The 15230-nt window shown below is 37.4% G+C and overlaps 1 protein-coding gene across 8 annotated transcripts in view; it reads left to right on the forward strand.

Moving 5' to 3' along the window:
* WWOX (WW domain containing oxidoreductase) overlaps nt 1-15230 on the forward strand; it is a 541832-nt gene that overhangs the window by 243238 nt on the left and 283364 nt on the right. The window contains exon 9 of one of the 8 annotated variants that reach the window (XM_072872395.1): nt 13660-13743. The exons of the other annotated variants lie outside the window; for them this stretch is intronic. Coding sequence (XP_072728496.1) covers nt 13660-13710 — 51 coding nt within the window. The 3' untranslated portion in view covers nt 13711-13743. Of the gene's footprint in view, nt 1-13659; nt 13744-15230 lie in introns of those variants that run through there. 8 annotated transcript variants of the gene reach the window in all.

Below are 15230 nucleotides of genomic sequence, written 5' to 3' on the forward strand. Positions count from 1 at the left end.
TTCACATTTGTGTCACTAACATACCTTTGGCTTGGTATTTTCTAATGCATTTGTTTTCAGCATTCATGTTTTAGAGATTAAACTTTTCCGTTGTCTTGTTCAGACATTACAGTTTGAAAATGAAACATAGCAAGAGAGGTGCTTTTGTTTAAAAGACATTCATTCGGTTTGAGACATGTGGCCAGTAAAACTTACTTAGCTCCTTTTTCTTCTTCCAATTCCAAGCACAAACATATTACTCTCTTTTCCTGTTACTTTGTCCCTTTACTGAAAAAGGAAGTTCTCTATTTTTAAACGACCTATACATCTTTAAGGCGCATTATGTTTCCTGTGTCTGTTGTTTCATTTCAGAGTAACTGCTATGTCTCTGCTGTTAGCTTATGCCATTTTAAAAATACAGATGCTTAGTGCACAATCACAAACAAGTAATAAATAGAATTTGTTTCTTTATAGAGACTCCAGTGTTCTATCTAAACAATAGCAATATTTGCTTTAAACACATGTAGTAATATATCTATAGAATAGCAATATATGCTCTGAATTGTTCAGGTTGGGATTACATTGCCACAAAATTACAAATACCGAAAGGATGTTGCAAATTTATTCTCCAGCTAAAGAGATTCCCATCCTAGAAATATACTGCATGTTCACAAGGGAAACAGGCTGAGGTAGGAAAATGCCGTGCATCCCCTCAGTTTGGGAGGGTCCTCTGCATAAAGGCAACAATATTGTCCTTATCTGATTGGTGTCAGGGGACACGTAAGTCATGCTTTCTATTGCCTGAAATAAGGAATTAGGCTCAAGAAATAATAAACAAGCCTGGTTTCTGTGGAGTTGAATGGAAAGATATACTTATCCCAGAGATAAATTTCAGCTAAGGCCTCAAAATCACTAACAGTCTTTAGACTTGTTGATGTAACAGCTTGACTTGGTTTTGAGTAGATGTGTTCCAGGTAAAAGCCCGACTCCAAGATCTGGCTGCTAGTTATTGCAGAGTTCTTAAATTTTGCTCTAGATACCATTATACCACCTGCAGTTTTTTGTCTCTGCAATGTAAATGTATTTAATTGTGGTACCTTGACAGAATTTCTGCAGCTGCTTCCTCTTCCAAATACTGTGCCTAATCTTTGTATATTTTGCTAGGTTAACGGTTGGACTTGATGATCTTAAAGGTCTTTTCCAACCTAAATGATTCTATGATGCTATGATTCTGTTCTGTATACATAACATGGGCAGAATGACTTGAGGACACTTTTCAAATCCCTCTGGAAACAAGCCACTGGTGTAGAATTCATGAGACTCCTGCTAATCAAATGCCTCTGTGTACTTGCAAAATTTTATTCTGCATTGAGTAGTGTAAGTTTCCATGTGCATTTTAAGATGCTGCTCCTCTTCTCATGTCCTAATAAGTGAGCTAACATCAGGGAAGATGCTTGGCTTGGCCCAGGGCACTCTCACCATAAGAAAGATACCGCAGAGGGGCATTTCTCAGTGGGAGAGTCATTTAGCTTTGGACTTGTTCTTCTTCACTGGTCAAATGTGTTGGCCCTTAAGGAAGGGTATATGTAGTCTTCGGGTTTGTAGGAGAAGTGGGTTACTGCAGAGAAAATATGTACACCTTTTATTGATACTATATATAAAATATATATGCAATATAATAGCCTGTTCCTTTGTTTACTTTACCTTAGAAGTTTTAAGGCATTACAACCCTTTAAGAATTAGTTAGGTTTGTTAATAGGTGGAAGAGGGAGGGAGAAGGAGGTCAGGGCATCATTGCATGTGCCTGTGTTTAGGAATGAGTGCTCAGTGTCACACATGGGACAGGCAAATTTCTCTATGCTGGCTCGCTCTTTAAAGAGCTGGTAAAATCCACTATGAAATATTGCCACTGCCCTGATTAAAACTAAAATAAAATAAAATAAAAAAAACAAGGTGTTTTTATTTTTCATTAGACTATGTCAAAAGTGAAAAGAATTTAGGAAATCCATTGCAAAATGGTCAAGGCAAAGGAACTTTTCTATGAAATTCTCTTTGACCAGTCGAAATAGCTTAAACACTATTGACCATTCTTCCACCAGCTCAGTGGTGCATGGCATTTTGAATCATCCATTTTCTTTGAGGACTACCTGGGGTTAGCATATCATTACTTGCTAACAGAGTTTCAATTCTAACCCACTGGCAGCGCTGAGCTTTCAGCTGGATACACTTACTTGCAGGCTCATCCAACCCTACATAATTGTCTGTACATTTATTTTATTGTCAACTCAGAGACAAGCTGAAGAAACTAACTGTTTGCTTTAGAACACATTAACTTCTTTATCACATTAATACTGACTCATATCTTATTTCCCAGTTGCAGTAACAAAACCATTCAAATATTTCCCTCACAGGACAATATCTTTAATAGCTTCTGTGTGTTTCCTATTTTTGGCTGTTTCTGTATAAACAGACTAATCTAATAGCATGCTGAACCATCTATTCTTGGCAGAAATTCAGCAACTCACTCATTTCTATGTCAAGCTGGGATGCCAAGGGAAAAAAAATCCTCACTTTTATTGCAGTAAGATCTTTCTTAAAGTTGTCTTTTATAAGTGTAATATGACTATCATTTGGGTTACTGCAGCACCTTGACTGAAAAAACCCCCACATTTATTGCAGTACAGGATAAACCAAACAGGAGGGCATTATTCCCTTCACAACGTCCACAGGAATTCATTTACCTAATGTATTCAGTCTCTCATGTGCGCTGCTTTAAATGGTGGTAAAGCACACACTTAAAAATATTGTTGAGAGCCAATTAGGAAGGCTGTCTGATAAGGCTGGAGAAACAATCTGGAAGTCACTGGAAAATGCTTTCATGTAGAGTCATCTTGCTTGGGGTATTTAGCCATTCTTGGCAAATTAAATTTTGTTGTCCCTCCACAGCGATCAGAAGCTGTACTGTGAAGCCACTCAAGAAATGTCCCCATCCATTTTGTGGCTCTCATCCCAGTATACCCCCATGGCTTATGTGGATAAATTGGTGAAATCCATGGTTCTGCTTCTGGCCGCTGCTCTGAGCCTCAGGATATGCAGTTTGATGTACATTTATTTTGGGGCAATGCTATCTTAAGCAGTCTCAGGCTCCTGCTTCCCTGAGCTGCCCTCTTCATTAAAGTCAGCACTTTTCGATGGTTTATATTTCAGCCAAGTTAGTTTCCTGATCCAGTTCATTGCATGCTCATATAAATTCTTGCACCAGCAAAAACAAGGCAGAAAGAAGTAGCCAAAGACAATGACTATTTAAATCAGTTTAAGAAGCTTTGGTTGTAGCCAAGTGTCCAGCCATGGTTCAGTGTCTTTATAGTCAGAGCAGGGCTATGCCATCATACAGTTCCTGCCTGTAGTGGGTTGGTGTTTGTGATAAATATTTGAGCTATTGATGAATATAGCTATAAAAATGCAAATTATGATGGTTTTCTTATTGTTTTACAACCATATCAGCTGCAAGGCCTCTTAGAGTGAAGTGGGTTTATTTAATTTTGGGCATTTATCAATACTTACAGATTTATTTATGTAATTGACATTTTTATGTCCCTGTCCTTGTAACATTTGGGTGTAAGAAGCTTATTGAAACCATCTAGATCTGAAATCAATGCATTGCTAATACAAAGAGGCTCCTTACCTGAATTGGCCTAACTGTACAAAAATAACCCACTATTGGACTGTACTCAAATGCACACTAGTAATGCCTTACTTTAAAACAGGGAAATACTGAAGTCTCTTAGGCTTTCAATTTCCTTGCTTGCTTTTTAAACTGTATTTTTAACATTATTTTTGCTATAGTAGGCCAAGTTCATCCTTAATATAACTGTATTGAAATCAGTGGGGAATCTTGTAATTTTAAGAATAAGACACAGTAAAGTGCTTTGCTGGATCAGGGCCTAAAAGGATTAGTACTGTGGAATGCTTATGGTGGACATAGAGGTAACTGTATGAATAAAGGTAATTTTAATTGCACTGAAGCAGTCTGGGAATTTTATTCTACTTCTCAATAAAAGAAGTAAAAAATAGAACAGACTCTCACTGCCAAGCAGAGAATCCTATATAACATTTCACATTGTTTTGCAAATATTGAAACTGTAGAAAACATTTAGAAGTCTGAGATATAAACTCCCTAGCTTTTATTTTAGGCTTGTGCACATTTTAAAGCAGATATTTGGTACACAAATTATAAGACCAATTGGGAGTATTGATTTTTAAGTATAACTGTAGTGGCTTTGCGCCTATTCTATGTTTTTCATTAAGGCAACAATCGGAGACTTTTTCCCAGAGAACTGAAGCTAGTTGATGATTTCCTATTGTATTCTGTGAATTAAAATGATGAACAGACAAAGATGATTTCTTTGCTCAGTCTGTTTCCCCAGGAAAACTTGGCGTCAGGTGAAACATCTGGTAGAATACAAGCTGTTCTCTTCCAGGTGCACCAAAGGTGGATTTGGGACTATCACTTTTTCCACTAGAATGGATTTGAACATGGGTCTCCAGAGTAATGTGTGTAAGGCCTTACTCTCCAGTATTTTGTACAGATACCTTATACCTGGAATGAAGGGAGGGGAAAAACAAAGACACCTAAATTCACCACAGAGGCTCAGGACATCTTAGAGAGGCCCAGGTCCAGGAAGGACTTCACTGGTCCTGGCCTGAAAAACAGCAATCTGAAGCAGAATTGCACGCAGTGGCACATTCCTTCCATCAGTCTGTGCAATCACTGAGTTTTTAAGATTCAGCATTTGAAATGGAAGAATACTTGTTGGTTTGGGTTTGGGTTTTTTTCCCATCTAATTGCAAAGTATTTCAGTTACGTGCTTGGACTGAAGTAGTGACTCTACAGATCTCGCAATCTACTCCAGGATGTGAACTTGTCAGGTTACTTGTGTGGATTAGTCAGTGCTTGATTGGGGAACATAAGTGATGAAATGGCTTGCTGATTCAATAAGACTTGCTCTGGTTTGGGATTCTGCTAAAAGCCACTGTCCCCGGGCACGTGGCAGGGAGGAACAGTGCCCTCTGAGACGAGGTATAAAAATCAGGAGGGTGATGGTGGGCTGGAACTGTTGCTGATGCTACAATGCATCCTTTGTGTGAAAAGGTTTTAGCTCAGGTGCTTCAGTTAAATACAAGCTAGCTAACTGAGTTTTGCTATCTAAAATTCCCCCTGTGGTTTCAAGCAGATAGACTAAACTGTAATCAACTGTTGTACCGGTTTGTAGTTAATGCTGAGAAACACTGACGTAGGAAAACATTCTCAGTTTCCAAAGCAGAGAGTTATTTGTTAATCCTCTCCTTTTGGATCCATTCAGTAAGTCATTGGAAGAAACATGTGTCTGTGCTCATTTTGAGGGAAAACATTCATGAAAATAGATGTTCAGTGCTAGTGCTAGAAATGAAGATTATGTTGTAGGTGCAGGGACGCTTGCCTGTGGGCGTGTGCTGCAAAGAGCTTGGAATTGACACACGCAGAGGTTTTCTGATGTGTCAGCAATGCTAAGATGTTGCATTTTGCCTGCAATAACAACTTTGAAGGTGATCATCAAGCATTCAGTTGAATTTGTGCTCTTCTTTCTAACATCATTTTGCTAAACGATAAAAATCAGAGCTTATATTCATACAGAGATTTGGCCACTTCTTCAAGTTGTTTCTGAGCCTTGCACATGGCTGTTTGCTATGTGGTCCTGAGGTCAGGCAGTACTTCCCCCCTTTCTTTTTTCTTTTTTTCTTTTTTGCCTGAGAGTTGAGGTCTGAACGTTGCTGATTTTTGAGCCTCAGATAAGATCAATTTTCCAATTGTGTAATACAGTACCTGGCTTTTCTGAATGGCACTGTTAATTGTCATTGACTATAGCAGAATATGAATAGCACAGCCACTTGACACCAACTTAATGGTTCTGACTTTTCAGTGGTGCCAAGAGTGTGAGGCTAGAGGGGAAAAAGGGTCAGAGGAGAGATAAGAGCTCTTCCGATTCCATTGAAAAAGATTAAAGCTTCTGTGTCTTTCAAGTGGTACTTGTGAGGGTCACCATTTCTATGAATTCACCTTAAAACTGTAAGTGATTGAGAAATTCTATCACAAAAGGTCTGTTAGAACAACTCCACCCCCCTCCTCCACAAGGTTTTTTCAGGTTAATAGGCAAACAGAAAGAGGCATATCTGGGATGGCTCAAGGAGAAATGTGGACAGTCATTGTGGATGACACAATCTGCTCTGAGAGCAACAGCACTAACCCTGTTAGCCCTAAGGAAGAATCACTCTTGTTTACTGCTGTTTTGTCCAGCTGGGAGCTCTGGGAAATTTTGTGATTCGCTTTAGTACCTCTTTTAAGAAAAGCTTACTGTCCTTAAATACACAGCTATCTCTGCCTATTGGGAATCTGATAATACACAACATTACCTACCTAATCTGATCACAGCAGTTCTCACCATTCTCAGCTACGAGGGACAGAGGCCAGGAGGAGGAAGATGTTTTACTTCTCTTCCTCTCTTGAACATCAGTGCAGGCAACAGTCTTTTTCAATTCATTAAATACCTGCCATTAGTTACTTGTATGGGATGCTAGATTGTAACTTTTATATCGTACCTCTTTTTGAATATAATTTCCCCGGGATTTCTAAACATCTGGTAACTAAATGAGAGGAGTACATTGCTGTGCAGAAATGTGGGAGAGGTACCTGGTGTGCAGATGGAGATGTACTTGGAGTTGTGTACAGGATGTTTTGGCTGTGGGGCAGGCAGGTTGATCTTTGTGCTGAGTGAGTCCATAGCACTTACTCCACAGGTGCTGTAGGGTCAGTCTGTGCGTGCAGGCAAAGTGTGATTTAGCCAGAACACGTTAGACTTCTGTTGCACGTGTTCAGATGAATTGCATGCCACAAAACGAAAGGCCTAGACAGAAATAGGAGACATTTATTTGTCTGTTTGTAGTTCTGATGTTGAAGGTACGCCATTAATGTGCAAGGGACTGACTCAGCAGAGTAATCAAATATTGGCAATGTTATGGCTTCAGGTGTTTCTGAAGGAGGAATTGCAAAAATCAAACTATGTAAGAAGCAGAAACAAACTCTCTGAGATCATTCATATAAATACGTGACATGAAAAAAGTGAATCTAGAATTTGGATACTAAGTAAGAATGTATTAGGAGGAGGGAAGGGTCTAGTTATCTTTATATGTCCAAAAGGACTTGTATCAAAAATCTTCAGTTTTCTTGAATCTGATGTTGGACAAACTCTGCTAATGTCCCTAAGGAAAAAATAACACAGAGGTGCCTTCAGAGTGGTGTTTATCAGTGGATATTTCATTGTTGTAAGGATTTGAGGGGGCAGGGTAGTTTTTGTTGTTTTATCATTAAGACTGTTGTTTGGGAACAAAGCTTCCAGAAATGGTTGTCACGGAAAGTTTCTTTATTCTGCCTGATCTAAGTTTTCCCAGTAGATTTCTGTTTAAAAAGAATAAACAAAGAAAAAAAGCAAAACAGCAGAAGTGAGAATTAGATATAAATATGACACTAAACTATATCTTTTAAAACAAAAGAACTCTTTTTTAATTAGAAGCTTGGAAGGACATACCCTTTAATTGCTGCACTTGTAGTTTCTGGGCCATCAATATCCTTGTTTCTTTCATTAATAAACTGGCAAGTCAAGTAGGAAAGCTGCAGGAGTATAATTTTTTCCCTTAAGCTCTACTTAATCAACAGCAGACTTGATCAAACAGAAAAAAGAAAATGTAAATCAGTTGCATTAATTCTGCTGGCAGTAAATAGTAGGAAGAAAGCTAAACATGAAAGAATGCTCATTTTGCAGCTGATATCTGGGGTAGGATTGAATGGGAGAAATAGGTAGTTAAACAGCTCTTTAGATTGTGAGTGACTAGGGGAATACTGGGGTTTATGTATGGATTAGCACAGTGATAGACCCTGAGTAGCAAAAGACGATGACTAATTACCTGACAGAGCAGCACTCCATTCGACTTGGTCATTGAAATTAATTTCTGTTTTCAGGACTGGCAGAAAGCAGCTGCAGAATTTCAGTTCAATACTCAAATTAACTAGGAGTCTAAATTATTTCTTTGCACATGCAGTATTAGAGGAGTGGGTTACTAAATTGATCTTGATTTTACACACTGAGGCAAGAATTATTCCACCTTTTTCATCAGAAGTCCATGTCCCCTGAAATCGGGGAATAAAACCTGTGCTATAATAAACTACTTGGCACTGATTTGAACTCTGTCAGATAGTTAACATCTTAACATTTCCTGGAATCCCAGAAGAAAGAATTATAAAATAAAGTCTTCCGGGATGAAAGAAAATTTTACTACCTACTCCACTGAGTAAAATACACTGAGTTGGACTTAGATGAATTTACTTCATAGTTTGAATAGAATTATGCCCAGGAATTAGTTTGTTTTATGATGTATATGTGCTTGACAATCTGGTATATTTGAAAACTTCACCGACTTTGATAAAAGGGGTGGGGAAGATGTCAGTTGGTTATTACTGATGAACTCGTAATACTTTGAGTGAGGCATGGCGATAGAAGAAACTAAAACCAACTGAAAAAAACCCCCGCAGAATCAACTTTGTAAGAAAAACCTGTACACACTAAAATGAAGTCATATATCCCATGATTCTAAAATGCAGGAATTCTGCCAGATTTCCGCGTTGGTAGTTGACTCATTACATCCATGAGCAGCAATTTCTCCTTTTGCCAGTAGCAAAACTCCCAGAGCCTTTTGTCTGCTTAAAGGTTCCTCATCTTTTAATTTATTTATTCAGCACAAGTAAATTCTAAATGTTTATGAAGAAATTAAGTAAATAAATATGAGAAGGAGAAAAAGGCAAGAGTATGAAAAATGGAACAAATATTTAATATTCACAGGTACATTTTAGCTCAATGGAAAACTAGGCAGGAGTGGTATGTGTAAGCCTTTTCTCAGCACTTGTGCCCCATAGTATTCTTGCTGAATAAATTATGTTACTTCCTGCTCTTTCCTGCGTGCTGTCTCTCAACAGACACTTCTAGGCAGAAGGATTACCACATAAAACCAGCAGCTTTTATCTTACTGTATCTTAGTCCAGTGTGGAATCACTGTTGTAACTTGTCACCTTAGTAACTAAAATGCATTTTATTTCCTTTGGTAATGCTAAGCCAACATAGCTATGGAAGAATGGATTGGATTTTATTCTGGTTCCATAATGAATTTGTAGAGCTAGCAGTTATTTAGAAAAGCAAAAACAAAACCAAAGAACATTCTTTTAGTCAGACACTAAGCAAGCTTGATCTGGAGGTCAGCGAGAGACAATGCATTGAGAAATCTGCTCTGGCATTTTAAAGAGTCACATTTCACAGTGTAGCACGTTGGTAATGATTATGAAGTTATATACAATTATTTATTTGTATTGTCAAAAATCAAAAATCCACAAAAACAATTTTGTTAAACTGAAAGTGAAAACTTATTTTACTCTCCAGTACAGATATTAGTATGATCAGAATGTCATAATCATATTAAATGGTTTTATTCCCTCCCTTTTAATTTATTTCATTATCCTTTTACTCTTAAGCTCTGTTGTCCAGGTATTATATTATCACTTTGCATATGCTTTGTGTTCTATTTTTGCACTCATTAAAAACCCTAATATTTTCTTGCATACCAAAAAGAACCAAAAGAATCACTAGACAATGACACGTGGTCTTAGAAATATAGTTTTCCTGTTCATCTTGCTGATCATATAGAGTTCTGTCTCTATGTTGGTATACCAAGAATCTTGAATTAAATTGCATTTAGGCAATTGATTTGCGTCGGCTTTGCATAGAGATGTAAGTGTTATTTATGCTTTTATGTTCTGGAAAATTAATATTCCTCATCTTAATGCCAAGAGTCTACCATGATTACTCTTAAGCAACCATTAATACAAATTGCCTTGCATTGCCATTACAGAGAATGATGTTAATGATGTGCTTTTTGTCTTTGATGTGGATAACAGGTAGTCCTGAGAGTGTGCTAGACTGAGAACTACAATCTTTTGGATGTGCATTGATCTGAGTTATTTTTCCTTATTTCAGCCTATAGTAGAGGGTATCAATAATGATAGAGCAGGTACTGATCTGCGATTGTCGTATCTACAAGTCGCTTGTCTACAAATGCCAAAATAGGATCAACTCTGAGAATGTCTTTGTGAAGCAAACGCAACTGCATTGAACATCTCTCAAATGGGAACTCCTTTTGGTCAGTCTGGTTTGGGAATGATTTCTACCCAAAGCAGGATTTGAAGGGCTCAATTTGTCTCTGTTGTTCACCTAAACCATCCATTCTTCAAGTGTTTATAACTTCCTATTAAAAGACTGATACGTCATTTCTTACATAAAACTTCTGTGTTGCAGAGGATATCCTAAGATGTATAGATTCAGTCTTTACATTACTTACTCAGATGTATTGCTTACAGGAATTTTGAAAAAAATGTTTATAGAAAATGGGAGAATTGTAAGAAACCGTGTGAGAAAATAAAAAAGACAATGAAATATTAATTTGTTGGCTTCTAAGAAAAAATGATTAAAAGATGCCCTGTACTTCTAGATGCTTGTCCAGCATGGAGTCTCTTCATTTTACTCTGTGCTAATTCAGCACCTCAAGAAAGCTCTGGAAATTTTTTGCTCATGAAATATTTTCTTCTCGGCGTGAGGCCATTGCCATAGTCAGTAACCTCCGGCAGGCTTGCTAGGCTAGTAAAGCTAAAACGCTGCTGCTCGTTGTGGCAGCTGACACAACAAGTAGCACTGGTGAGCAATTATAGTCTCATGACCGTATACTATAAGTTGTTTAATTGTCTTTTGCTTGGAGTTAAACAAACTGAAAACTTCAGATGGCAGGGCACTGCCATTTTTCAAGTGAAATTGCAGAAACAGGAAATCTATAAAGAGGGCATATATTTCACACATTTTCTCCACTTGCTGCCGAGACCATTATTAATGCTACAATTTAAAAATAAAAGATACAGAACATTAGAGTTTTGAAGGAAGTCTCGTTTCCACAAGTTAGATTAATTCTCCTCATTGATAAAGTCTTGAATACTGTAGAAAATTACAGAGTAATTTTCAGTCTCGAAAACCAAACCTGCTTTGCTCTTTGCCACAGCAGTAGTGTTTGGGGAAGAGAAGCTGGGACGGCTGGCATGACTTTAACTTAAATAACATCTTAAACCTGCTAAATAAAAATCCTTACTTTAGGCCAGATCCTGTCCTGGCCACTTGAGCGAGTGTTGCGGTAGAGCTCGCTTGTAGATAGGTTGTTTAAGCTCCCCCTAGGACCCACGTAATTAGCATATCATGTCATGGTGAGGTATTTATTAGAATGGAAGTGTTCTTGGGAGGCTGGGTTTCAGAGGTTTAAATCAGAGCTGAGCATAGAGTTTTAGGGCCTTATTCACAGTAAATTTTATGTTGGTGAAAGGTTATGGAATGGGTTTCCGTACCATGTCTACTTGCTCTCACAAATCTCAGAAGAGATATGGACTCTGAACTTTGTTGTGGGTTTTGCTCTCCTTTTTTTTTTTTTAGGTGGGGGAGTGTGTGCATACCAAGGAAAACAAGGGAAAAGTCCCTTACATAGCAATTTTAATTCTGCAGTGCTCCTTTATGCCAATCGTGTATCATCATGTAATATCCTGTAGCAACTGGGACTCCAGGATGAACAGCTATTTAGTGTGTCTCAGTTAGAAGCTGCTTTCTCAATACCTGCATCTGATGGCATTTGAGTTATTAACACCACTGGGCATATAATAAACTTACTGTTCACAAATTAGTGATATCATTGCCAGGCGATCCTGGTTTTAGATAGGAACTTCTTCACTGCCTTCTGAGCAATCTCAGGCTGTAAATCCCTTCCCTGTGACAGCACTGAAGTGTTACTGCCACAGTCCTGTCCCGGCTGTCTTTCTCACCTATAAAGAGGAGAGAGAGGAGAAAGAATGAAAGGCAACTTTAGCCAAACAGCAAACGTGCTCCTAACAAAATGTTTGAAACAGACAAAGAAACAATATCTGTTGTTGATATAATGTGAAGTGGTTATGTACCGTGCTATTTGTATCATGATTTAGTGTGTTATTTCATTGGGTATATGCAGGGTAAGGGTTTCCTGCAGAAAAAAAAAATGTGGATACAGAGTACTATAATGTTCTTTCTTGTGCTGTAAATTGTCCAGAGATTTTGGAGAACTGGATAGTATTGCGGAATGGGCAACGAAGGGAATGCATGTACACAAGAACACAAATATTTCCCACTTGGCTTTTATACTTACTACATATGTAGATTTGTGCTTATACAGAAGAGAGACTAGAATCAAATGAATGAGGTTGTGTAGGGTAATGTGAGTGTAAGCCTAAAATAACCGGCACAGTTATTGCCAGCTCCGAATCTGATGGTTTCATCACAAAGGCCCAAGATATGGATGCATGTCTGTGACTTTATGCAGATGAAGAACCTTTCGAAGCGCATAAAATTCAGCCTACTCTTGCTGCCTATTGAAACAGTAAACTCTAAGAGCCCCTCCCCAAATCCCTAAGCCCTCACACCCAGTTCTACAGAGTTCCAGTCACTGTGTTAATGCAAAAAAGTACTTTTATCGGTTTTGTTGTCAATGCCTTCTGATAAATAAAAGCATGTTAAGAAAACAAAGCAATCTCTGAACTAAGAGATTTCTCTATATAATGCATTTGCATACATACTTTTCTGAAAAGTGGCGAAAAGTGACCATTTTGTGGCAGGTAAAAAAAAGTTCTGTAATTAATGAAGTTTTATTAGTATTAAAGTGATTATTTTAAGTGTGTTTGCAAGGACCAAATCCTGTATGCAAATGTATAGTGCCAGTGGTAACAGGAGATAAACCAAGCAGAATATGACACAAAAAAGTCCTGATAGCAATCTGGTTCCCCTTATATTTTAGTATAGTCCATTCCTTTTTCAAGTCTGTTGTTGTTAGAATTGTGTTTATGGTAAGCTTGACTGCTTTTTGCAAAGTTAAAGGGAATATTTTGATTTCTATGAAGCAGATATAATGAAGTTGGCTTGATAAACCCTCATTGGTATCTTCAGGGAACAAGTAGATTAAACAAGTAATTATACCGTAAGGTTTTTAGAAGTTAGTAGATTTAAATACATTGTATGAATCTCATCTTAATGTAGCCTTTTGTCTATAGTGCTTCCTGCCAAAAAAACCTCCTGACAGGAAATAAACATTAAAATAATCTTTAATCCCTTGTCTGGTCTATTACCATTAACAATTGATGCACTTTAATTTTGTGGGATTTTAACTACAAAATGGAATGGCTAAGTAGTGATAATTGGGTTTGGAATTATACGGTCATTTATATCAACAGAAATGCAAGTGGCTGGGAGGGTGATTAATTATTTAACATTTCCTGGCTGTGGTTCCTATTATAGAATTTTCTGATACATTCTGCTGTGAACAATTATCACCAAATGAGGATAAACAAATCTGTGACGTGAAGTCTTATTTATAAATTAAACTATATTTAGAAAACATCTATTTCATTTGCATTTTTACTTTCTTCTTGATAGGACTGTCATAATCAGCTTGTTTTCAAGCTTTTCTGCCCTTTTGCTAATTTTTCAGGTTCACGCCCCAGATTTCGTGCAAGAAAAACAGAGCTTCAGATGTCCTTAAAATAATTCCTATTCCAAATAAAGATACAGTTTATACAGTCATGGTAATGTGTTTGCATGTTCTGTTCCTCTTTCATTCCCTAATAATAGAATTAGTGCATGGCAATGTATTAGAATTTAATCCAAGTGCTGGCATCAGACTAGATAATTTAATACCTCCAACTGATGAAGATTTGGGAGAAGACTACTGGTCCTTCCATTCTTAAATAGGGTTCTCCAGCATTTGAACTCTCTCATCTTTGGTAGATTTGTCTATGAGAGTTAGCATTTCACGTTCTCTCTGTTATGTGGAGACTGACTGTCACTTTGGTGTATTATGCTCGTGTGTCCTTGTTGATACATATACAAGCAGAATTTGCAATTCATTTTTCTTTTATTTTCTTACAATATGTTTACTAAAAAAATGTGTATTCTGCTTATCTGACAACATAACACAAAGTCATTCTAATTAGTACTTTCTGAACCATTTTTCTTGACAGTTACCCTGAAAATTTTCCCATCCTTAATTTCCATTAAAAAAACAAAAGACTACAACCCTTAGTTTGAAAACGATTATTAAAAGCGCCTGAGTTTCTTCTTCAAGCAGAACTCCTAACAATCATCCCTGGCAGTCCTACCCAGAAAACAAAATCCAGTTTACATGCTATATCAACAAAGAAGGAACAACAACATGATGATAGTTATCGTTAGTGCAGTGCCTAGATTGTTAGTCACAGATGAGGACCCAGCCATATTAATAAATATGTCAAATAAACCGAAAAGATTGTTCCAAGTCCGTATTGCTTAAAAATTAAGTGTTAATCAAAAGTCAGGGATACAGATAGATAAAAAGAACAAGCATATAATGAGATAATATTAATCAATATGGTAGGCCCTGGTTTAGGCATGATTTTTTTTGATGCCAAAGAAAAGATTAGATACCAAAGAAAAGGAGAATTTTAATGTGGATTATGAAAAAAGATAATGAGATAACATTGCAAATGCTTGTGGGTAGATCTGTAAGCAGAATAAAAGAAAGCATGAAAATGCTTGTTTGAAAATTTAGGAAGTCATCAATGAAAACGACTATCTTGAAGTTGATCTAGGGTTAGCATTGACATGTTGATAGTGAATCAGGATAAACTGGATTAAACTGAAGATTTCTATATAGACAGACTACAGCATTAGAGGAAGAAAGGATGAATTTGTTGTGAAAAACTAAGTTTTCTACCAAAGGTGCTCAGCATAATGAGTGCAGAAGCAGAGAGAAAAGGGGTGAGATGTTTGTGGGTTGGACCTTTGCGTGGGTGTGTAGGATAAAAGTCTTACAGTTAAAAGAAAGAATTGGCAACGAACCAGACAGAAACAGATCGAGAATAGAAATCTGAGCACGGATGAGAAGTAAATTCTGGTGAGCTGGCAGTTATGGCAAGACCAGAGGACTGATGGGTAACACTGAAGGAGGTTACAGAAGGGGAGTTGACCAACCACATCCTTAGAGACAGATCACAGCAAGTACAAGTCAAAAACTTAATTACAAGA

The sequence above is a fragment of the Ciconia boyciana genome, chromosome 9, assembly GCF_034638445.1.
Source record: "Ciconia boyciana chromosome 9, ASM3463844v1, whole genome shotgun sequence".
NCBI classification, from domain to species: Eukaryota; Metazoa; Chordata; class Aves; order Ciconiiformes; family Ciconiidae; genus Ciconia; species Ciconia boyciana.